General features: G+C 37.2%; 1 protein-coding gene across 7 annotated transcripts in view; it reads left to right on the forward strand.

Annotated features, from left to right (window-relative positions):
• Positions 1-26,041, forward strand: part of VPS13D (vacuolar protein sorting 13 homolog D) — a 188,379-nt gene that overhangs the window by 70,546 nt on the left and 91,792 nt on the right. For all 7 annotated transcript variants that reach the window (XM_050931510.1, XM_050931512.1, XM_050931515.1 and 4 more), the window contains 13 exons: positions 1,905-2,055; positions 3,578-3,788; positions 5,484-5,731; positions 8,166-8,357; positions 9,088-9,214; positions 11,175-11,317; positions 15,948-16,078; positions 16,659-16,834; positions 17,455-17,578; positions 18,579-18,814; positions 20,375-20,483; positions 21,945-22,108; positions 22,839-22,947. In XM_050931510.1, the coding sequence (XP_050787467.1) occupies positions 1,905-2,055; positions 3,578-3,788; positions 5,484-5,731; positions 8,166-8,357; positions 9,088-9,214; positions 11,175-11,317; positions 15,948-16,078; positions 16,659-16,834; positions 17,455-17,578; positions 18,579-18,814; positions 20,375-20,483; positions 21,945-22,108; positions 22,839-22,947 (2,121 nt within the window). The remainder of the gene's footprint in view (positions 1-1,904; positions 2,056-3,577; positions 3,789-5,483; positions 5,732-8,165; positions 8,358-9,087; positions 9,215-11,174; positions 11,318-15,947; positions 16,079-16,658; positions 16,835-17,454; positions 17,579-18,578; positions 18,815-20,374; positions 20,484-21,944; positions 22,109-22,838; positions 22,948-26,041) is intronic.

Raw genomic sequence — 26,041 nt, forward strand, 5'->3', positions numbered from 1 at the left:
TCTAAGTAGAACACTAGTTCTGGGCACATCTTCACACCATAAAACTCTTTTTAAAAACTGATATATTTAGTGCTCGCAAGTAAGTATGGGGGAAGACTGAGGCATAAGTAAACTGAATGGAAATTCCAGTTCATACGTTTACTTGTATAGAGCCTGATGCAAAGCCCATTGAAATTAGTGGAAATTCTCTATTGCTTTACAATGCGTTTTGGAGCATGTCCTTAATTCCTTTTGAGGATTGTATCCTGTGGGGCTAAAATATGGCATTTTAGGAAAGGAACAGTAAGTCTTCTCCTATATTGCATAAACCTGTGATTTAAATATTACAAGAAGTGTTCAGTATCGTAGTAATACGAGCTACCGGCAACAGAAGGGAACACTGGTAAAAGCAAGCACCATAACCACAAAAGGCCCACACTGGCCAGATGATCAAAAAGTCAGTCTGCACAAATAGCAGAATGACAAACTCTATTTTTGATAGAACAGTCCTGTCTCCTCAAACACTATCATTGAATGACTCTTGGACAGAGTCACTAATTCCAGGAAAAAGAAGTATTAGTTGCTCCCTTCCAGAATTTTTGTTTATTATTGAATCAGTTTTAAAACAACAATCCTAAATGATGAAGCTAAGAGATCTTGGCACTGCTCATCTGCTGCTGCTGTTGTCATCCACAGTGCTGGGAGCACGTTAAATGCAGAACTATTGGTCTTCCACCTGAACTGGATTCAGAGTTCACCAGAAATATTTAAGAGCAAAACTTGAAGAATTAAATAAAATATACTATAACATAACATGATAGCAAGATTATATTTGTTATACTGCTCTTCAAAATCTTTAGATTTCTTCTTTAAGGACATAATATTTTGAAATAGAAAATCTCACGTAAATTACTAACCCCATAACTAAGGTTAGTATTGTGAGTTGCTTTCATTGGATGGTGAGTTTAGTTGAGGTGTCTCAGTTGTTTTATTTAAAATCTTCTTGTGAACTTTGTACCGAGAACTGGGGCTGTGTTTAAAAAAATAAAATACTTCTCTGTTTTTCCTTATGATCTTAGACTTGCTGAATGTGCTGCTGGCAAGTGTCAGCAAAACTATGTACATTTCATTGTATTATATTTGTTTTTTTTTTTACATTGTTTTAATAAAGTTTTTGGCAGTTCAAAATCCTGGACTGACTGTCCGTTCTTTCTCAAATACAAGAACATTTTCAGCGTGTTCTGGGCACAGTCTCTTAAAACAATAGTTACTGTAGCAATTTTTCTTTTGGTCCATATACCATATGGATTTTTATGTTTCTGTAGTGTGAAGGGAAAGATAAATTGTTTTAAAGTTTATAATGTCACTAAGGATTTTGTGGTGATGCATTGTATGTGTATAAACTATTTGTTAATCTAGATATCTGATGATATTTTTCTGACTGTGTATGCAGAAGGGCAGTGACTGAAAATGAGAATGAACAGAACCTTGATTTATTACAGGCTGTTTTGAAATTTTTTGAAAACATGAAACATACTAATAAAAATGTTTAGCATAAATAATGCTCTTAACATTCTAGCTCAGGAATTCCTGTTTGCTACCATATATAGGGAGTTGCAGTTCATAAAGAGCAATGATTGTAGCAGGCCAAATCTGCTCTTCCTTTCTAGTGGGTTCGTTGTGTTTTTATTTTCATTCCATTTTTCCTGGAAGTTGACAAGCCCAAATAATGAGCTCGTGTTTATCAAACATGATATGAGCACAAGTAAAAGCTATGGGTATTTTAAAAAAATATGTGAAATGTGTAAATTAGGTGTGGCCCTTGGGTTTCTGGCAAGCTGCAGCTACTACAAGGATTGCGTGTTCCTTTGCTAGATATCATCATTGCATTTTCTTATACCTAAACTTTTAAAATGGCTTTGCAGTTTTCTTCATTGCCTCCGGTTCGTGTGGTATTTGAAGTTACCATGGAAGGTAGCGCTCGGAAGGTGATTACAGTGCGCTCTGCGTTGATTGTGAAAAACAGGCTGGAAACACCAATGGAATTAAGGCTGGATAGCCCTTCAGCTCCTGATAGTAAGTCTCAGAACGCTATTGCTACATTGCCCTGCTACATATCAGTGAGGAAAACCTTGCTGTCAGAACCATTTATGATGGCTCCAGTTTTGGTTGTCTCAAAATTTTTCTTGTCCTGTTCTCTAGTAAAAAATGAATGTCTAGAAGAGGCCATCAAAAGGCTCAAAGTATAAAAGCACATAAGACTTCCCTAAAAATCTTATGTAGAGTTTTTTCCTGTGGCTAAAGTACGAAATCTCAAGCAACAACAAGAATTTTGTGTTATGCTATTGTCAAGTTAGTGTGACATTCCTGTCCCCAGCTTTTCAAAGCAGAAGAAAGGAATGCTTAAAGTATTGTGCTTTGTTTACTTCTCTTCAGTTTAGAAGAGTCAGACTTCTTTTATTTTTTTGCCTTAAGTCAAAGTTACATAAGCTTGTTTTCGACAATAGATTCTTTACCCAATGTCTAGGATTTTCATCATCTTAGTCAAACAACTTGAGAGCTCTATAAACAAGTGCATTTGAAAGACTTTACAGTATATTTGTGTCATATGCGAGAGGGCTTGCTTCTTTTTCTTGAACTGCAGCTATGTGACAGTCATCTTTCGCCTGAGCAAGGAAAACGCTAGTACTGGCAAAGAAATGAATTCTGGACGTTGGAGTATTTCAGTGCATATCTGAGGCACTGGGATATAGTGGTCTCACATCCACACTCTTGAACAGTTTTTAACTCAAATTATCTTGTGTATCCACCATAATGGCAGAAGAACCAATTACCCCAATGAAGTTTGATTCCTGGAACCGAAGTTCTGAAAAACACCTGAATTTTTTTTTTCTTGGAGGGGGTAGGGAGACTGAGGAGAAGAGGTGGGGGTGAAGGTGGGAACCTTACAGATTTCAACACTATACGTATGCTGACAAAAAATAGCCCTAACTCGGGGGGAAATGGTCAACAAGCTAAATTGAAGGAACCAAAGGGAGTTTTAATTTGCTGCATAGGTGAGTTGGAGGAGATGAGAATGCAAGAGGGCCACACCTCCTTATGAGTCCATGTCTAGAACATGCCACAGATGAGATGAAGTCCTTGTGTTCTTCAACAGTCAGAATTTGGCAGAGGGTTTCGGTCTTTGGCGCTGTGTGCAGACGTAATTCAAGAGTGTGGATCTATTTTGGCAATTGATTTGAACTCTAGTAATAGATGAGTAACTTTTCTTTCCACACCCACTTAAAATGGTACTTTTAACCAAGGCAACCAGAGAAACAAAGTTCGAACTCCAGCTAATTTTTTTAATCCATTCCCAATTTATTGGATAACAGCCCACTGGTTCTATAAACTGGACTTTCTTGCTGTTTGACTCAATATTAGGGGCACTTTAAACAACGGTTTTGGTATTTGGACCGGATGAGCTTCGTATAATGGGAAATGTACTGCTTCCTTGATTAAAAGCATTGTCCAGAGTTTATAACTGAAGAAATTATTTATAGTTTGACCGAAGGACACAACCTGAAGCATGTGTTTTTTCTTTCTGATTTGGTTGCAGAACCTGTACTACTTCCAGCAGTAATGCCAGGGGATTCCTTTGCTATTCCATTACATCTTACATCTTGGCGATTGCAGGCCAGGCCAAAAGGAATGGGAGTCTTTTTCTGTAAGACTCCCATTCATTGGACTAATGTGCAGAAGGCAGCAGAGGTATGTAGCAGCAAACGAGAGTGTCATTCGATGGAGTCTGAAAACAGCCGATTTTTCAGGTAATTTTGACCTAATAAGGGTAAATATTTTGTTATAACTTACCCGTTATTGATAGATGAATTAATGTGAAAGTAAGTAGTACTAGAAAAAGCAAAAGTGGAATGGGAAAGGTTTGTAGAATTTTGTTTGTGTTTGACACCTTAAGTATAATATGAGGTGTTTAAGTATGACAACACTAATTACACAAGGAAGAGTAGATGGGATATGAGGTCATATCCATCAGGGTATTTAAAAATAGAAAATGGGCCCTGCTATGATGGCTGGAAGGAAGAATATTATGTCTCCATCCCAATCCCACAAGCTGTGGCTGGATGTACAAGGGTAGGGAACCACAAATCACTCTCCCAACTTCCTTTGATAAACAGCCACTACAGGTGCAGGAAGCAGAAATTGGCATTAGCTTGGCTGTGACACTTTCTTCTTTGCTGAAATCAGAAATGTACAGAATCTTCTTAGGAACCAGGAAACAGTTAGTAAAACATTAGAAGCTTTTTAAAAGCTTCTCTCATAAGACGAAAATGGTTCTTATACCAATTCTTGACAATACCTATAGCAAAAGTGTAAAATTACAAAACAACCACTCTATTAACCTTTAATGTAATAAAATCAAATAATAGATATTAGAGATGGGAATTAGGTTACTTAATCTACCTTTCTGCCAATGCAGGATTGTTGTTTATGGTCAAAGTGCATTGTCCAAAATATTAAGTACTCTGTTTTAATCCCCATAATGTCAACACATAATGAACACTACATGGTATCTCATAATTCCTTAGTTTGATACAGATATGGATGCCATCAACTTGTTTGGCCTTTCCCAGACCTGAAGAAGAGCTCTGCGTGGCTCAAAAGCTGCTCTCTCTCATCATCAGAAGTTGGTCCACTAAAAGATACTATATCACCCGCCTTGTCTCTTGAGGCTTTATATATGATGTTCCTAAAAATAGTTGAAGGAAATGACCTTTACTTAGTGAATAGTTATTTCATAAAGCCAACACTTTATAGTTCAGATTTTAAAAAAATATATGCTGTTTTGAAGTCATTTCTGTAGGATGCTAAACAATTTTTATAAGATGAACATATTACCTGAAGAAGTGTTGTTGTTTTACTACTTCATTTGATTGTCTAATTTCAGTCCCAAAAGATGGTATAGTCTAGTGGTTAGAGCAGGGAGGACAAAAAATCCCCAAAATACAGTTGCATTATAGAACGTAATTTTAATTTATTTTGGCAAGTATAATTTAGCTTTAAATACTCAGTACTTTGCAGTGTACCAATAAAGGTACTGTAATTTTTTGTAAAAGTAAAAGTTTAATATTCTGAGACTACTTTGCTATTAAGTATGTGTTAAGACATGCAATAGGACTTTTTTGTGGGAATAATCAGTCTGTAGATTTAAGGAAGATTCTACTATAATTATGTGTGGTAGTTCACAGACTTGTTATGAGGTGTAATTGTTTGTAAACTGTGTTGAGAGTATCAGATGAGTCGATATAAGTGCAAAATATTTGGAGTATTTGACAATTAAGTTTAAAAAGTTTATTATGGAGAATTAATTCTAAATGCTGTACGGGTTTTGAATTGTGTAAATTGCACTGTGTTGCGAGATTCAATCTAGTGCTTGCGAAGCCAAAGTACAACTATTCCATTCAGTCCATTGCTCTTTTTTCACACGCATCTGTCTTTCTTCATAGGTTTTGTGTGGCTATAAAGAAGGAGAATTATCCAGATTACATGCCCTCAAACATATTTTCTAACAGTGCTAAACAGATTTTCAGACAGCCTGGGCATACCATTTATCTCCTGCCAACTGTGGTAATCTGTAACTTGCTACCTTGTGAGCTTGAATTTTATGTTAAAGGGATGCCAATTAATGGGACACTAAAACCTGGCAAAGAGGCAGCATTGCATACGGCTGATACGTCTCAGAACATTGAGCTTGGTAAGATATTACAGAGGTATTGTTATTTGCTGTTACTACAAGAGCAGCTCAGAATGACTGCATGTTTTGTTATACAAACAACTATGTCACCAAAAAGAAAAATAAGCTTTTTAATACGATGTGATGTTTTCATTGGGTTGCAGCATTTCATATGAAATTTGTTCATCAAACACACACTCCCACCCACCCACCCCCCAATTAGGGGAAAAAAGCAAATAATCTGAAAATCTGATAGAAATCTGAGTTGCACCTCTTCCCTCCCCCCTTCATTCCCATACACAGAGAAAATAATGCCAAAAAAAAGCCAAACAAGAGTCTCTAGTGGCTTGAGTTTGGTGTAGTTTAATTTCAGTCAGAGATTCAAAATGGTATCTTGTCATGGACAAGCCTAGGTGTTATCAAGCACAATGTAAAACATCTGTGGGCTTCCTTGTAGCCTCCATGCAACATCTTGGAGTGTTAGGCTATGTCTACACAGCAGTTAGACACCCACAGCTGGCCTATGCCAGACGACTTGGGCTCAGGGCTGTTGCATTGCTGTGTAGACTTACAGGATTGGGCTGGAGCCTGGGCTCTAGCACCCTGTGAGGTGGGAGGGTCCCAGAGCCTGGGCATCAGCCCAAGTCTGAAGGCTGCATAGCAATGAAACACCCCTGCAGCCCTAGCCCCACGAGCCCAAGTCAGCTGGCACAGGCCAGCCGTTGGTGTCTAGTTGCTGTGTAGACATATCTTTAAAGGCTCTGTCAAATGAGTGGGTGATGTCAGTTTGTGGGCACTTGTTACCAGGGGGATTTGATAGGGTTTGAGTAGCTGGGATGATTAGTGTACTTCTCACTGGTAGGGGTTGGAAGACTTTCAGAGCAGGGGAAGCATTAGTAGAGCGTCATCTGGTCCCCTCATTAGTCTTGCAAGGTGGAAGTAATTGTTTCAGGCCAACAAACTGTGGAGGTGTTGGAGAAATACTGAGAGTAGGAGGAAACTGATGCTGAAATTTTCAGAGGTGGTGTATAGATATCATTTGATGTATCTATAAGCTCTGCTCTGATCTTGAGATACTACAATTGAAAGAAATTGTGTGTCTTTAATGTGAGTCAGTAGCTTCCCCTTGTCCAGTGTTTGCGGAAAAATATGATTGTCTTTCTCTACACTCAAGTTTTGACCTGTATTATTGAACTCTAAACTGAAAAGAAAAATGCATCTCTCTTATTAGATATCCTGTACAGAATTCAGTCAGAAAGGAGCCTTGTCATGGCTAACCATGAAATGCTGGGAAAGACCAGCAATGTGAAGTGCAATATGTACATACATACATTCCCCAACCATTCTGTTTCTCATATTTGCAGAATAAACATTCAAAAATCATGAGCCAGGCCCACCCAAAATCAGGAAATTGGCTTTAAAATCATGATTTTTTTTTAAAATTAGTAATTATTTTGGGTTCTTTTTCTTTACTTTCTGGTTTCTGAGCCTTTATGGCACACCCGAGTCACATTTTCAAGACTTTTTCAATGCAACCATCGGGTCTGGAAGCTTATTTCTCCCGCCTCCCCGCTTCCTCCCTTAATTAAAGCCGAGAGTTTCACAAAATCACTTAATTCCAGGAGGTGGGTCTTAAAGAAAAATACCTAATGTTGCAAAACTCGCAGCAAAATCACAAGATGGCAACACTGTATTTGTAATATGTTAAATTTCCAAGTGAGGCCAGTTTCAGATTTTAGAGTACTGAGAGGGCTTGGCTGTACAAAAACTTAGTTCACAGCAAGCTGGGGTATATATCTTCCTCATGCTAGTCTGCTGCGCCTTAACTATCTGGGTGGACCTCATGCCTGTGCATTAAAAGATTCAGTAGTGTGCTTTGATCAAGGTACACTAGGGAATTCTCAGTGCACAGCTGCAGCAGCCACACAGATTATTCATGTGCATCAGGCTAGTATGAGCTAGTTCTTCTCTGAGTAGCGTCCGTGTGAGTGCTCCACATCAGGCGCACATGTTGATGTGAAATTTCTCATCAGCTAATTTTATTGCCACAAGAGATTACCTTATTTTAAAAAATAACTATCAAAAACATTCTAGTTAGTTTGAAATTAAGATATTCTGTGCCCATATATTACTGGAAAGAGTGCATTAGAAATACTGATATTGAAGGAAGATAGATTATTTTTTTCAGCACTGGCCGAGCTGTGAGAATATTCTCAACAGATGAAATTTGCCATTGTGCAGAGGGCCTGCACAAGGCATATATATCATCTGAAATTTAGTTTGAGGAGTGTGATCACAGTAAATTCTTAGCTCATGTTCGAAAGTTAAACAGGTAGTTTTAAAAGGAAGTGCAATCAGAGAAAGTACAAAATATTCCAGGAAGCCTTGACTCTTTCTCAAAACTGTCAGTAGAACATGTTTTGTGTGTGTGTGTGTGTGTGTGTGTGTTTTTTAGGAGTGTCCTTGGAAAATTTTCCGCTGTGCAAGGAGTTGTTGATTCCTCCTGGGACACAAAACTATATGGTCCGAATGCGACTGTATGATGTCAACAAGCGACAACTAAACCTAACCATAAGGATTGTATGTCGAGCTGAAGGGTCTCTCAAAATATTCATTTCTGCTCCATACTGGCTAATTAACAAAACAGGTATGTTTAGCTTAGCCGTTCATAACTACTTAGCCGTTCATAACTACTACTGAAAGTAACTCACCTGGAAATGAAGATGATATTTATTATTGATTTGCTGTGCAGCCAGGCACGACTTTTGAAAATGGATTAAAGAAAATGAAATTGCAGAAAATAGGCTGCATCAAATAGCAAATATCCATTCTCATTGTGAAGGTCTTGTAAACAATTAAATAACTGAGTTGTTGCAATGAACATTTTAAAACTTGGTACTTATGTATTTTTAAATGTAATAAGGTGCCTAAGTTAGAGCCTTGGTTAGGCTCTGTATACATCAAAATAAACTAATAGAATTTGTTTTTCAAACATTGAAGAACCTTCATCAAGTAACAGAAGTCTAAATCAATGATTGTATTGTGATAGTGCCATCTTGGCGATATACAGGGGTTATGAAGTAGAGAACTCTAGAGCTGAAAGCATCAGACTCTGCAGCTTGAACTAAAAAGCCAGGCTGTGTAGCTTGGAGTTGTAAAAATCTCATATCCTGTGTGGATCAGACACAGAGTGGAATATGCTGACCAGTGGGTTACATATTACATAAAAAAATTAAATTGTTCTTAAACTTTAAAATTACTATTATTGTTCCCATTTTCACAACTAATAATATAATACCCGGTCCTGAATGAAGTATATTTTTGTTTTAAATTTCAGTGTAAATTAAAATTTAATTTACGATTATTTTTACTTAAAGGGTTACCACTGATCTTCAGACAGGACAATGCAAAGACAGATGCTGCAGGTCAGTTTGAAGAACATGAGCTTGCTAGAAGCCTGAGTCCGCTTCTCTTCTGTTATGCTGACAAAGAACAGGCAAACTTGTAAGTAATGTTGATGGGAAGGAAAAATGCTTACAAAGAATGAAAATTAATTAGTGAAAGGATCTGGTGCTGATATTTAAGTATGAATATGCTGTAGGAAAAATCCTTCATTGACAGGATGATGTGGTAAGGTGTTTAGTTTGAGATATTGAAATAAGCTTATTTGCTATTTAGACATTTGATACTGAAAACTAACCATTTGGTTGGCTAGTATGGAAATCATGCTTCTTTTCATAACTTAGTAAAGCAGAAAATCCAAAGTCTCTTTTCCCTGAGGAAATTTACCAAACTGCTCACTCTGATAATGTCCTTACTGCAACTAAAATAATTTGACTAGCATAAAAAGACATAAAATAATAGGCACGTTGGATAAATATCAAACAATTACTCAAAAAGTGTGTTTAAAAAAGTCTACCTTTTGTGTTTGAATTTAACAAATTAATTGACTGAACTTGTCAAAAACCAGGGACAGTTTTAAATTATATACATATGTGTGTGCGCGCGCACACACACACACTTATAAAAATACAAATTTAAATATATTGAAAATATTTAACAGCAGAAAAGGAAAATTGAGAAGTCTTTGTAAATTGTAGTGGCTTATTACTGCTTCAGTGACTTATAGTTCAGTTCTTTGCTGATTTTTCCCCACCTATTTTGACATATTATTGTGAACATATCCATCAGCCTCAAAAACTGCCCCAAACTACCCATTTCATATATGAGTTAGCTACTACCTTCAGCAGAACTGCCATGATTCTGCAGCACAAGGGAATGGCAGGATTTTGGAGCTGTTTAACCCTGATGCGTCATGAAGTTTATCTCAGCTCAGGCTTCCTGCCTAGCTATACGCAGTTGTTCTTAGGGAGAGTCTGCTACTACATGGATCCGCTGATCATCGATCCCCATGTATAGTTGTCGCAGTTAGTCAGGAGATTTCTTAACAGATTGCCCTCTGGAAACATGATTTATACTCTTTTAATGACCATTCTTAATCATTGGTGAAAATGTATATAAAAAAAAATTAATAAATTCCAGTTTGGTAAATGAAAATTTCTCTCCAAGCCTATTTTAATTTCTCCACCCGTTTGTTGAGATTGTCAGAAAGATAATGGATACTGCCAATTGTGATGGTGATTTTTGTGATGTGGTCTGAAAAATAGGACTTCTCTAATATTAAGTTGAACCTAATCTGAGGAAGAAAAATTTGCACGTTTTATTGAGCACATCACAGCTTGTTTAAGTGCTTTGAGTTCTACTAATGAACAGTGCTATATAAAGAGCAGAGTACTTGTGGCACCTTAGAGACTAACAAATTTATTTCAGCATGAGCTTTCGTGAGCTACAGCTCACTTCTTCGGATGCTGAAATAAATTTTAGTCTCTGAGGTGCCACAAGTACTCCTGTTATTTTTGCGGATATAGACTAACGGCTGCTACTCTGAAACCAGTGCTATATAAGACCTTGGTAGTTGTTGTGATGATTATTATTATTGAAAGGAAACATAGATTTGTTGATTATTAAGAGGTTTAACTGGTCTGCTATGAAAAAAAGAATTAAAAACAGAAGGTAAAAATACAAAGTTGGTTGCTAATTTTAGGAAAATGTGATCTGAAATTTGTTTAGTCACATAAATATTTTATTTCTAAAAAAAGAAATTATTCAAATCTCTGAGCCTCTCCTTGCCTCAGTTTACCCACCTGAAAAATAATGTTAATAATGCCTACCTCCTATGACCATTTAAGGTTTTCAAGATGCTTAAAGAATTTCAGATAAAACATGCTAAAATATGTAATGTCTTATTACTAGGCAGGAGATTTTGCTTGTAGTTTGTAATAGTTTTGTTAGTATACACAGTCTGAATACATCTAGGTTCAGTAGAAAAAACACCAAAGTATTGTTCTGATACTTAACGCTTTATTTTGATGAGTAAATCAGCATGTTCTTTCATTACCCATAGTTGTACAATGCGAATTGGGAAAGGAATCCATCCCAGAGGTATGCCTGGCTGGTGTCAGGGATTCTCACTGGATGGAGGCAGCGGTGTCCGAGCCCTTAAAGTGATCCAGCAGGGAAACCGACCTGGCCTGATTTATAACATTGGTATGTAATCATGGCTCAATTTGTTAAATATTACAGAAATGGTGCAGCCACCATTTACTTCCATATAACAGTAAGAAATAAATTTTCTACCTCTACCTCTCCGAACAAACCACATATACATAGTCTTGGTCTCTCAAATACTGCAGTGACTATAAAGAGTTTTGGGGAGCAAGCTTCCCTGTACTTAACTTTATCTATAACTTCATTATTCAGTGAAAAAGGACTTCCTGATGTGAATTATGTCAAGATTGTTTCCATTGAATTATGCAGTGCTCTTGTGATGGAGACAGATTTAGGCTACTAAACTCATTATACCCATAGCCTAATGGGATATTTAAAAACAAGTCTCTAACTGGGAAAGGTTAATACAATAAGAAAGTGGTATAATCTGAACACAGGGATCAGGGGTCTGGAATTCCTGTGTTCTAATGATAACTGCAACATGGATATCTTTTGTGGCCTTGAGCAATAGTTTTAACTCTACCTGAGTTTCCCTGTCTGTAAAATGATAATACCTACTGTACTTACCCCTCAAGAGGGTTGTAAGAATAAAGAGGGTAAAGTGCTTTAAAATTTATGTGGTGTTACTTATAAATTACCAAGCTCAGATTTTCAAAAAAACTCAGCACCCTCCATTTTTCTTCATAGTCTCTTTTCTGAATACTTCTGATCTAACCTACCTAAAAACCATCCATGTATGTCTTAAAACATATAAGTATGTGCTTCGTTTGTTAATTTGTAAAAATGAATGGCCAGGTAATCCATTCCAAGTTTTGAACAAAATTTAAACTGCTTACATTTGTCAGAGGAATAAATGAATTTTATAGATATATTAATTAAAAAAAAACCCTGAAGGAAATGCATCCATCTTTCCTTTCCTTCAGCAGTCTAGGGATGCTTTCATAGAATCATAGAATATCAGGGTTCGAAGGGACCCCAGGAGGTCATCCAGTCCAATCCCCTGCCCAAAGCAGGACCAATTCCCAATTAAATCATCCCAGCCAGGGCTCTGTCAAGCCTGATCTTAAAAACCTCTAAGGAAGGAGATTCCACCACCTCCCTAGGTAACCCATTCCAGTGCTTCACCACTCTCTGAGTGAAAAAGTTTTTTTTCCTAATATCCAACCTAAACCTCCACCTCTGCAGTTTGAGACCATTACTCCTGGGAGGAGGGATAGCTCAGTGGTTTGAGCATTGGCCTGCTAAACCCAGGGTTGTGAGTTCAGTCCTTGAGGGGGCCATTTAGGGAACTGGGGTAAAAAATCCATCTGGGGATTGGTCCTGCTTTGAGTGGGGGGTTGGACTAGATGAACTCCTGAGGTCCCTTCCAACCTTGATATTCTATGATTCTCCTTGTTCTGTCATCAGGTACCACTGAGAACAGTCTAGATCCATCCTCTTTGCAACCCCCCTTTCAGGTAGTTGAAAGCAGCTATCAAATCCCCCCTCATTCTTCTCTTCTGCAGACTAAACAATCCCAGTTCCCTCAGCCTCTCCTCATAAGTCCTGTGCTCCAGCCCCCCCCCAATCATTTTTGTTGCCCTTCTCTTGACTGTTTCCAATTTTTCCACATCCTTCTTGTAGTGTGGGGCCCAAAACTGGACACGGTACTTCAGATGAGGCCTCACCAATGTTGAATAGAGGGGAATGATCACATCCCTTGATCTGATGGCATAGGACTGAAGAGAAATTTGATTTATCTCTTTCTCTAGGCCTAAGGTGCCTGATCCATTATTTTAACTTTAGTGGAAATTTTTGTTTTTCTTGATTTTTCCGTAAATATAATTTCTGACTAGCCTCTTTGTAAACATCACAGTCCCGGCAACTTCATTGTAATCATTTCTGTTAATAAATGTCGCATGGGAACATGCCAAATCTTACCAAAGAAAGCTCAGCTTCTGACCTTTTGTTAAGAATGTAGAACTAGAGTAATGTCTTCTGGGTCTGATCCTCGACTCCTGTGGCATATGAGACAGAAATCTCCATTAACACTTCAAGGTTTCTAGTATGAACAGACAGCAGTACAACTGAAATGCAATCTGAGCGACCGCATAAACCTTGTTGACATTGTGTGCATAATAGAAAGTAATCCATCTTGATCTGACCCTAAAATATGGGGTGTGTCAGTTTTTCCTTTTCATTAAAAGATATTTGCCCCACCCTCTGAATAGAGAGGTTTTTCTCTCCGAGGCCATGTTCCAGGTTCAGAACTTCATTTGTTGCAGCATATGAAGCAAGACAGCACAGGTCATATTTTAACAAGGCGAGGCTGTTCAGGAATATTATTTCAGCTAATGGAAAACATAACAGGCTGGTACATTTCCCAAAGCAGTTGTCTTTAAAAGATCATTGAGCAAAACTGTGGTGGTAGTTTTGCATTGCAAAGAACATATCTTTTGAAGTATAAATCGTATGTTACTTGGACCTTTTTCTCCTGATGCATTGTAGGAAATCTTGCTGCAATGTTAACTATTAAGGTATGAGACAAACGACCCATTCCTTGGTGTCAAAACAAGTTGTCAAAAATTATAGTTGATGTAAGTTTACCACAGTCAATTTTACACATTTAGTCTAATAAACAGAGGAAAAGTAAATAGCTAAAATTTTGGCTTCATTGGACTTTTGGGTCCTTAATACAAAACAGGCTTTGCCACTATGTAAGGTTTTTTTTGCTAGTGTGTTAAAGTGACTTGGAACTTTCATATGAATGTTACAGTTAACCTTATCTATGTGTGCTGTCAAATTGAGTGAGAGAATATAGATTAAATTAGTCCATATTTCAAATTTTTAGTACATTATTTGCTTGCATCAGGTTTGTTGATTTTAGTCTGAGGAACTGCACCACTGGCTAGGTTTTCTGGTTCATTGTACATGAAGGATTTTCAGAGAAGCATGTTAGCACATGCTGCTACTGATAGTGATAGAAACTGAAATCCTAAAGAAAACAAAGGAAGCAAAAGTTCTTAGTTTCTTGGGGTGTAGCGGAAAAGAACTGAATAAAGTAGTATTGAAAGGAAGTTCATTAGGAATACTTGATTTATTTGGAATAGCAACTATAGTAATTAAAATGTGTTCTCCAAGCACTGACTGTGTGAGTTATCTGAGCTATTTTTTATTTTATCTTTCCTCAGTCCTCTTTGAGTTGCTATGATCTGTGTTTGCAGACTGTCCTTTCAGTCTCCCTATGTTTACATATTTACACTTATGCAGTAGTTTTCAAAGCACCATTTTGACTATCTCTGCAGGCACTGTTGCATACTTCCTGAATTTCTTCTGAATGTCTCTACTGTAGCTTCTACGCCATATACTGCCTGGGTGTTTTTCATATTGGGTATTTATAGGTGCTTTTGTTTCCAGACCCCTCTCTTGTCTCCCTTTTTTTTTTTTTCTTTTCGTTTTACTCCATGTCTGTTTCCAGAGTGTCAAGTATCAGAGGAGTAGCTGTGTTAGTCTGGATCTGTAAAAGCAGCAGAGTTCTGTGGCACCTTATAGACTAACAGACGTATTGGAGCATGAGCTTTCGTGGGTGAATACATCCGACGAAGTGGGTATTCACCCACAAAAGCTCATGCTCCAAAACGTCTGTTAGTCTATAAGGTGCCACAGGACTCTTTGCGGTGTTTCTCCTTTCTCATGGTGTTCATATAATTTTTTGCTTTTTCCTAAAGGCATTTTTACCTTCTGGAATCAGGAGGGAGGAATGTTGGATGGAAGAGAAGAGCCACTAAAGCAGCTGTTTGAAAGAAAAGTTCATTGGGTGGGGTGGGGGACACAGATAATTCACTAAAGGCAGGGAGGCCCAAAGGGTGTTAGAGCTCAGTAATAAGCAATTTGGATATAATGCTTCCTGTTTTTGGTGCCTAAGGGCCAAGCAACCCACTGAATTTTATGGGATGAAAATTTTATTTTGACAATTAGTTGTTAGGCTCTGCCTTGACTCACTGTCCTTCACCTATATCCTTTAATACCTTGTTCAAACTCGGTGAGCCAGAATCATGTTTAAACTGCAGTGTAGGCCCATTTTACCCATCTATTGTTGCACAGCAACCTAGGTAAGTCTGTAAAAGGACTGGGAGAGCATGACTACTCACTTCTGTCAGTGCCTCAAGGACATAATTATTCCTCCTCCTTCAGAACTCCACCATTCATTGAAACCTCAGGCTGAATTTTCACAATGAAGTGCTTTTCCCCAAAGTGTTTTGAGGAACTTCTAGGGTGTTCTGTAGTATTGGTATTTGCCTATTAGTGTTCATGTACCTGGTTTTCATGATTTGAGGAGCTCATGGTGACTTACTTCACGCCCCTAAGACTCCAACTGAAGATGGTTTGGACCCTTCTTTTGAAGAGGAAAATAAACATAACTTCTGAAAAGGACTCCAAACTATTCTTGTGCCATCTATAATGCTGACAGGACTAAACTACTATATTCCACTTTATAGACCATAAAAAGTATAGCAGATGACATTATATAAAACAGATTTTGTTTACTATTTCTGTTTAAAATATGTGCAAACTGTAGAACATATGCATTGCGTCGGAGAAACATTATTTTAAAAGTTTACATTTCTTATACAAAAGTTTTTTTCAGACAGTAGATTTTTATTTTTAACAGACTATTTCTTCTTATTAGGTATTGATGTTAAGAAGGGCAGAAGTCGTTATATTGACACTTGCATGGTAACATTTGCACCCCGTTACCTATTAGATAATAAATCATCACACAAACTTGCCTTTGCTCAACGGGAATTTGCCAGAGGTCAGGTAAGGCTACCTCTCTACTAGCAAATATTTTGTATTCTTTAATAACGTAAACATATTTCATAGAAGATTATCTTTAAAGGAGGAGAATTTAATTATCATAAGGTAGAATCCCAATAGTGTTGATTCTGCCATTCGGAATTAGATATATCTGAGTTTCTTGTCGGGTTGTTGGATCAGACTTTGAAAAATGAGCCCCTATATAATTTGTATGCACATTAAAGATCCTGTGATTCTTTTTAAAGAAATAGAGGTTTATACGTGTGTTCTTTCCCAAAATATCCATGTGCAACACATTCTGTGACAGTAGGTTCTGGTCCCCTCCATTCAAGAAGTGATGCCATTGCAGTGTTGCTATATATAATGGTAAATTATTTGGAGATGCTTCAAGATGAAAGTTGGTGTGAAAATATAAACTACTATTAATACTTGGTTATGAGAATATATTTTCCTGTATATCCAATTGCTACCATTCATTTCATGAAAAAATTGCTTCTTTCAAATTTCACGGTCTGTATAGATTGTTTGTAGTGTATTGTTTTTAAGGTGGTGGTGATGTTACTGCCTGTCTTTCTGTTATTAGGGTACCTCAAATCCTGATGGCTATATCTCCACTCTTCCTGGTTCCAGCGTTGTGTTTCACTGGCCACGTAATGATTATGATCAATTATTATGCGTACGGCTAATGGAGGTTCCACACTGTGTTTGGTCTGGAGGTTTTGAAGTCAACAAAAATAGCTCTTTCCATATCAATATGAGGTAGTTACTGTACATGGATGATATATATTTAAAGTTGTCTTCTGTGTCTGATAGAGGCAAATGTCTTAACTTGTGACTACAATAACAAGTCAGATGTCTGCTTCTCTTGTGTTGGACCTGTTTTTTGTTGGTTTAATGTGAAAAGCAGATACTTTCTAACTAGTGGACTGTTAAGTATCTTAATTAAAAGAGCTGTGAATGCTTATGTACGTTTGTTATTTGCTGTGAAATAGTTTACTTGCTGTGTGTGTGTGTGTGTGTGTGAGAGATAAATGTACTACAGTGTTTAAGTCCAAGGATTTTATCAGCATGGAGATGATTCAGTTTACACGTATCGTGGTGCTGAGCACAATTTAATAATCCAAACAGAATTGCATAAAAGAAATAATGAATGATTGCACTTACCTTGGGGAAGTCCTGCCCAAGCAAGTTGTTTAGCTGGAGGATTAGATTACATTATTTTTCTACTGTACCTTTTTTAATATATGCCTAAACTGTTCCAGAAATTGTTTTACTAATTGATGCAGCATTGATTACACAATGCTGACCTACATACTAGTTTATAGCTCCAGTTTGTGAATGCTTTAAATGTATTATGGTGTTTTGTTAATGTTCTGCAGAGACACTCTTGGAAAATGTTACTTTTTACGAGTTGAAATTACCCTTCGAGGAGCCACATACCGCATCTCATTTGGTGACACTGATCAGTTACCACCTCCTTTTCGCATAGACAATTTTTCCAAGGTAAAGAGCTATAGAGCCATTGAAAAGTAAGAACAATTTTGATTGTGTACTTGATGTGTTCTCAACTATTCTGTAAAAGAGCTGCACCAGTTTATCCAGTGAAGTGATCGGAAAGTTCAGATAGTGCGAAGCATTTGTATATTTCAGCATTCAAATCTTTTAAGTTTTTAAAACAAGTTCGTGTTACTGAGCTTCTTACTAGAAAGCATCATCTTACTGAATTATTATTAATCATTTATTATTATAATCTATACATGAAAAACACACACACTGTTTTTCATGTATATATCTCAGAGCTCTTTTACAAAGGGGGGTCGGTATCGTTACCCTCACAGATGGGGAAACCGAGGTGTAGATGGTTTTTAACTTGTTCTGTCATACAGCACATTAATAGCATAACTGGGAATAGAGTCCATGCCTCCTGATTCTCAGTCCTACACCCTGTCCACTGGAGATGCCTAAAGTGAGGCATTATTTAAGTTCCATGCTAGCAATTGTAAAAACAAGTTCTTTCTTATTTTTATCCTACAAGGAAGTGTGTCTTGTGTTTAGAATAGGAGACTGAGATTCAGGGCGACCCAGTTCTATTTCAGGCTTTGATGCTGAATTGTTGTCTGACCCTGGGCAAGTCATCTAACTTAGCTAGACCTCAGCTTGCTTATATATAAAATAATATCTCCCAGAGGATCAAAGGCATTGGGAGCTTTGGATGAAAGATATTCTATAAGTGCAAAGTATATTAACGTTCATCATCAGACAAACTTTAATGTTGAGACTTGTGTGAAGAAATAAAATTTCTTAAACCATACGAAGGAAGCAAAAATTGAAATGGTGTGGAATAAATTTTAGTCATTTCAGGGAAATAACATATGATATATAGAATGCACCTAACATGCTGGAAAAACTAAAAAATCACAACCTGGAACTACGCTGGCAATAGCAGCTGACTCCTGAATCACTTACACATACCATTTTCTAAAGTCTTCTTTCATTATTACAGGTCCCAGTTGTTTTTACTCAACATGGTGTTGCAGAGCCCAGACTCTGCACTGAAGTGAAGCCAATGACTTCTTTGGATTATGCATGGGATGAACCCACCCTACCACCTTTTATCATGCTAACAGTTAAAGGGGCAGGCTCCTCAGAAATTACCTGCAGCATAAATGACTTTCAAGACAGCAAACAGCTTTATTATGAAAATTTCATTTATATTGCTGCTACGTATACTTTCTCAGGGTAACTCTTTTTCATATTATATTGAAACTAGCCTTTAAAAGCAAATGGTGACTATTCAGCCATCAGTTAAAGCTGTTCTTTTTAAAAACTGTTGCTGTTATACAGTGCTTATCTGTGTAAGGATGTCACATATTGATAAACTTAAGCTGGCTACGGGATCAGCAAGAGGAGCCTATTAGTTAGAAAAGACGACTGGGAGTCAGGATTCCAGTGTTGTATTTCTTGTTCTAAATTTGGTAATATGATGCTTATCTCACATGGTATTGTGATACTTAACTTTTTTATGTATTGCCAAACAAATTAATACTCACAGCACATACATTTAAAGAGTAGCTGGTGTACTGCATGAAGTATGCTGCTTACATGATTAAATTTTTCTTACAGAATGAATCTCTACTTTTAATTGGTACTGGTCTTTCAGTTCTTTTAACCTCAAGCTGTCATTGATATTCGAGCATTGAGTCTTTTCTGGTATTGCAAAGACAGAGTTGTAGTACTTTCAGCCACGGAAGCAGCAGTGGAAGAAAGAAAGATCTGGTTCCATACCAGATTAGATCATGGTGGAAAACGTGGGTGGGAGGTAGGTTAGTAATGGTATCCAGTGGAAGTTAGAGGTGGAGAACTGATTTCTGAGAAAAGTGAGATGAGGACCTGGTGTCTTGAGCTGATATCTGCTCTTTGTGATGTCTCCAGTTGAATTGAGTATCACTGAATATCTCAAATAGAGGGGAATTGATCTTTGAGTGAGGCCTTCTTATAACATCTTTGTTACTATAGATTATAATGGAAGATGTCACTACATGTATATGTTGCTTATTATCATGACTGAGCCAAGATTAGTTAAAATGTGAATTAAATATTAAATGGACTTTAGGGTGTTCATATGTACAAAGCACATTGTCCACCAGTTCTTCTGGATATGATTTCTTTTGATCAATATCTCCTCTCTCTGTCTAACTGTTGAAAGATGAAGAGCTTAGCATTATTCATTTCCTGTAGTGTCCCCTTGAGGATTTAACTTAATGCATCCACAGTCACCCCAATATCTGCCATCCAAGGGAATGAACGATTAGGACATGTATCCAAAACTTGATGTTACCCATGGTGGTTCAGAGCACTGCCACAGGGCAGCTCTTGCTTGTAACTTACTAATTGCGTTTCAGTCCAGATACGCCTGTGTAACTGAGTTATAGAGCACTGAAGATGGCTTTTGATGAAAATATTGATTCTGCCTTACCAATATTGATGTAAGCAGTGAAAACATTAATCTGTCTGTCAAATTGAACTCTGAGTTGGACAATTAGCTCCTATTACTAATTCCAGACTCAACATTTTTAATAAGGTAAATACCATATGTTTATGGTTTACCCTAATAATTCCAAAAATGAGGGGAAATAGTGTAATGGGTAACCTGACTTAAATTTACATAATGTGTAGTGAAGAACAAGCATAAGTTGTCCTGTTAATAGTTAGGTATGGTTCTGACTCAGTATTCAGAAGAGACAGAAACTTTGTATAGGAATGTATCTGAATGCATGTTGGATTTTCTTGCAATTCTAGTTTGCAAGAGGGAACTGGAAGGCCGGTTGCTTCAAATAAAGATGTTGCTTGTGCAGAGCTTGTCCTGGATGTGTCTCCAAAGACACAGAGAGTCATACTAAAGAAAAAGGTATGAGATTCAGAAAATAGTATTTCACTAAGGACGTTGTTGCTGTATGATCCTGGTAGCACAGACACTTTAGAACCCTGCTCTAAATATTACCCAATTATACTTTGTTTTAGTTGTGTATTTAGTATTGCAAGATATTTTATATTCTGTTAAAAAAGAATGCAACTTCCATAATATAATAGACTGACTATAAAAGAGTGAGATAGGGTAGGTGCTGAAGGGAGTTGGGAAAAGGAAACAGAGGAAATGTGGTGTGTTAGGTTTGGATTTGTAAAGGTTGGTAGCCTCTGTAAGATGGAGAACAGAGAGAATCTGTTATAGGCAAAATAAGTAATTAAAGATCCTTTCATTATGATCATAATAATACTTAACTCTTTTATAGCACTTATTAATTATTTAATAACGAAGAAGGATGAGATCAGAGTAGGTCAGACCTAGCAGAATAAAAGGTACCACTGAGGGGGGTGGAGGAGGTGTAGTGTGTGTTGGGTCCAGAGAGTGAGTGGAGCCAAAGCTGTGGAAAGATTTGAAAATAGTTGGTTGACATGAAGTTTGTATTCATTGGGAGAAGGGAATTGATACAGGTCAATAAAGATCACTAAGTGAGGTGATCTTGTTTATACACTGTAGGAATGATAATCTGGAGAGGAGGTGGTTGGATGCCAACAGTACAGTAGTTGCAATGGTCCAATGAGGAGTTTAAGGGAAAAGATGGTAGACTGAGATCAAAAGAAGAATGAAGTGTATAGTGACAGATTTGGATATGGGTCTTGCAGATATTTTTGCTCTGAGAAAAGCATAGAAGAGCAGAGGTTTCTGGGAAGCCAGGTATGGAAATTAAGGGAGTGGACAGGGGAGAAAAATTGGTGAATGTATTTGAGGAAAAGAAACTAGAAATCTTCTGTTGAAGCAAGTTCAAGTACCTTCATGCACTGATGAGGGAGAGATATAAAGGTCAAAGATAGAGAAAGAGAAGGGAGTAATCAGAATAAAAGTAGTAAGAAACATTACATTTAGAGATGAGATGCCTTTTGGCTTATAGTGAAATGTAAAGGTGGTTATGAAGTTAGAGGTGGTGATGAAGTTGCGGACAAGAAGTCCTTTTTTTGTAAAAGAAGATGGCAATGCGAGTAAGCCAATTATTTCTTAACAAAACTTTTTTAAGAAATGAAGAAATGCATGTAAATATAACACGTGTTTTGACAATAGAAGCATTATTGGACAGTATTTCAGATTTACCAATATGTGTGGGATTTATGCACATTTGATATCAATGTTTTGATACTTGCAGTAAACTTTAATATGTACTATTAGCACCTAATTTTAAATCAGGGCTGTGAACATGGATATGGAAGTCATTCCAAATGCCATCACTTAACAAATACAGTAATTAAATATAAATATATATTATTTGCTCTGCATTATTTATGATCAACTTAATCTTTTATGCATATGCTACAGGAGCCAGGGAAGCGATCTCAACTTTGGAGAATGACTGGCACCGGCATGCTTTGCCATGAAGGTTCCTCAGTTCCTCATAACCCCAATAAGCCTTCTTCTCCTCGATCCGTTGAGTCTTCCATGATTTTAGATATTGCTGGCCTGGCTGCAGTCACAGATAACAGGTTCTCTGGATAGGATTTCTATTTAATTGTTACAGATTTAAAAATAAGAGTTTACAACTGTAAAAAGTTACAAAAGTTAAATAGTCTAAGATATTTAAAATACCCACATTAGATAATTGGATGACTTGAGGGATCAGTAATTGTGTTCATAGCCTGTCACTGCTATACCACCAGTTTGAATCCAGCCAGAGCTGGTAAAACCCAGAAGTTACCATCTCGGAAGTGTTTTGTCACGGAACAATTCCTTGAGAACGAGTCACCACATCCCCAAAACTACCACCACCACAAGTGTCACTGACTGACTGCCCTTGAGCAGCAAAGGCTAAATATTAAAAGGGCACATGGATTGAATTATCCCACCCCACTCCCAAAATTGCTCTTTTCCAGCCATGATGGAGATACATCTAACATTGCTTGGGCTATCTGTCCCTTTGGATAAATAGAGTACTTCATTCTTAAAGACTGTCAGCCTTACTGATGCACTAAATACTGCTTGTCTTCATGTGTGTATTGTATCTCTTTTGTGTTTCACGCATATTATTGGTTGCCTTTGCCCTTAAATAAATGGACAGTTCATGCAATGCAGCAGGAGCAAATTGAAATAATACTTTCAAGAGCTAAGGGTGAGGAAGCCAGAATAGAACAAAATAGGGATGCATGACTAATTAAAAACTCCCCAACAATGGAGTCTGAAAGTAGAAATTTTTGGTCTGTTGCTTGGTTTTTTCAGGTATGAGCCCCTGATGCTGAGAAAGCCAGATCGAAGGCGCAGTACTACTCAGACATGGAGTTTTCGAGATGGCAAGTTAACCTGTGGTATGCATGGCCTCGTTGTACAGGTCAGTATTAATTATTCTACATCTAACTTCTTTTGACTGCTGGCTGAGGTGATTGATGTCCAAATCAGGTGGGCTAGTGGTATTACAAGCTTTGTTTAAAAGACCAACCCTTGAAAGAGGTGGGGAAAAAACCCAAAGATTCCAGTAGCAAATCACATGATGTAAATTTAAGAAACACCTTTAATTGTCTTCACATATTGTTATTGGTAAAAATTCATTAAACATGAGAACAGCAACAAAGAGTCCTGTGGCACCTTATAGACTAACAGATGTATTGGAGCATAAGCTTTCGTAGGTGAATACCCACGTTGTCAGATGCATGCCATGCGTCTGACGAAGTGGGTATTCACTCACGAAAGCTTATGCTCCAATACATCGGTTAGTCTATAAGGTGCCACAGGACTCTTTTGTTGCTTTTTACAGATCCAGACTAACATGGCTACCCCTCTCATATTAAACATGAGGCAACCTATCTTTATGGATTTGCAAATAACAAATTGGAAAACTGGAACCAGAGTTTTCAGTCTTGGGTACCACAGTTAGGCACTTAAATCCACTAAAAGTTAATATAAGCCAGAATTGCACATCACTGCTAAAATAGGGTTTTAGGTGTCAAACTTAAGGCACTCAAATCTGAAAATTTTGGCCTAAGGGCCTGATTTTCAGAGATGCAGAGCACCTATAACTCACTGATGTCAGTTGGAGTTGTGTGTGACTTTCATACCTCAACTTTGTTTCCAGTCGTGCATGCTTTATTAAGTTCTGTATGGCATTTGTACATGTACTTTTCAAACAACTAATACATACATTTGCATCTGATAAATTCTGATACCTGTATGCAGGGTGCATGCTCAGAAATGTGAGACGTTGTTTTGAAATTCTGGCTGTGAAAGGTAAAGAATGTTGAAATTTATGATCTGTTGTGGCTGTTACTGTGTGTTTTGTATCTTTCTGTTTTACTCATATTTATCTATATCTTGTTTACAAAGTTTTTAGAAGGTATATTCTGTGTACGTATACTACCTCTTGCAGTAGAAAACAGGGTTTGATTTTTGTGATAAATATGATTGTGCTAAGTTGATATTTTATAATAAAATGATGTTCAAAGACAATGTTGTGCAAGCTATAACAATAGAAATCAACCCTGACTTAGTGTAAAGAGGGAGTATGATATTTGCTATGTGAGCCCTTTGATCAAAGACTGACTATTATATTATGCATCTGGAATGAATTTGTAAGTTATGGGATAATAGCATCACTATTCAGAATTCCGTGATTAAAGGGACACTGTCAAGATTTGTGAGCCCTATATTTGACCTGACTTTTTTTTCTTGTTTCTAAATTCCATGTAATTTTATGTGCTGTTTTTTCCAAAACAATTGCTTCAGTTATATTTATTCATTCAAAACAAAACACCAGCATCTCTGCCATGCAGATGACTAATCCTATAATAACAAAACAGCATGTGCATGCAATGGAGGAGGAAATATTCCATCAAGATCCAGTTTCAAGCTTGAGACAAATCTCTCTTGTTACAAGCAGAGAGGATAAAAATTATGGAAAATATTATTGTGTTTCACAATGGCCTTTTAAGACTGTCTGCAATTCTGTTCTGGTGAAGCTTATGTGAATGCTATGCTTGTCAAAGGTGCAAGATTGAGAATCTTGGAGATTGAAGTCCTCTGTCTCTAGGAAAGAGAGAGAAAAAGGACAGCAGCGGTGAAACACTCCCACATCGCCCCTGCCAATGTGTTTCAATCTTGATCTTAAGAGATTTTTCTTGAGATGAAAGTGTAATTCAGTCTCGGTGTTCATTCACTTCTTAGCCTCTCGGCTGAGACCACCAACAAGGATGCCGATCTATGTCAATCTGATGTATTTATTATGTGGATGTGTGTCCTTTGGGAACTAGACTGAGAGCATCAAATTGATTTCACTTTGGCCATCAAGCAGTTTGTGATAAATTCCAGCCACTATTAATCTATCTTTCATAGGAAGGCTCTACAGACCATAGTCAGTTCCCTTTGCCATCCATTTTCCCGGCACTTTCCTTATGAACAAAACTTGGGTAGCCAAGTTTTCATTGTGTTGAAACTTGTGCAAGTTTGCAATCCAAGAGCACATATTCAAAACCATTTTTTAAACAGGAGAAATCTTTTTTTAAAACCATATAAATTAAGCCTGTGTTTGCAGGTTTCTGGACTTTCTTGTTTTTATGACTCCACTGACTTTGTTTAATAACAAAAAAAAAATGTAGTGAGCAGTTAATCCTCAGTATGGTCTAATTACTTTTTTGGCTTCTTGAGGGGAAAAAATACATACAATCTGTCAAGATACTAAATTGCAAAATGTAATTTCCACAATGTTATATTGGCTTTCTATGTGTACTATGGCGTGCTTGTAATATATACATGCAAGTTGTATACATCCTACATGTGGTGTATTTATGCAGTACATTGGAATTGCTTTGATGTAACATCTGTGTCTACTGTGGAAACTGAGAAGCTAGGACATCCCTCTTATAGTGGACAATCCAACCTTAGCTGCATATTGGTGGTGGTAGCGTGTTCCTCTGTTGTCAGTTTGAAGCAGCCAAAGAGATAGATAGAGGTTCCACTATTAAGGACTTAACTCTGGATCTGTTATAAAAGATTAGAAAACAGATGCAAGAAATTTTCTGTCCCTTTGCAGAACACCTTTTAAGAAGAACCTTCATTCACCTTGAGCAGGGCTTTGATCCCATTCTCAGTTCTGAAAATGCAAGGGGAATGTTTAATCATGGACCCAGACTATTTTTTTTAACCTTCCAAATTGCTTAAGTTCACTTACCAGAAACTTTAGTAACATAAAATACAGCGTCTGTTGCAGCCTTCATCTCTTACACCTCTGCTGTCTAGATAGTACAGTTGGCTTAACTGCCCATCTGCTCAAATCAGTTGTGGATTCTTTTCTCCAGCTGCATAAATAGAGAGAAAAAAAATACATTTTCAGTCGCTTGAAATAACTTGAGCTATAGAAGAGAAGTGATTTTGAACTACATTTTAAAATTATTCACACACCATTATCTGTGCACTTCTGTACCATTTCAGTGTTT

Source organism: Gopherus flavomarginatus, chromosome 21 (assembly GCF_025201925.1).
Source record: "Gopherus flavomarginatus isolate rGopFla2 chromosome 21, rGopFla2.mat.asm, whole genome shotgun sequence".
NCBI lineage: Eukaryota > Metazoa > Chordata > Testudines > Testudinidae > Gopherus > Gopherus flavomarginatus.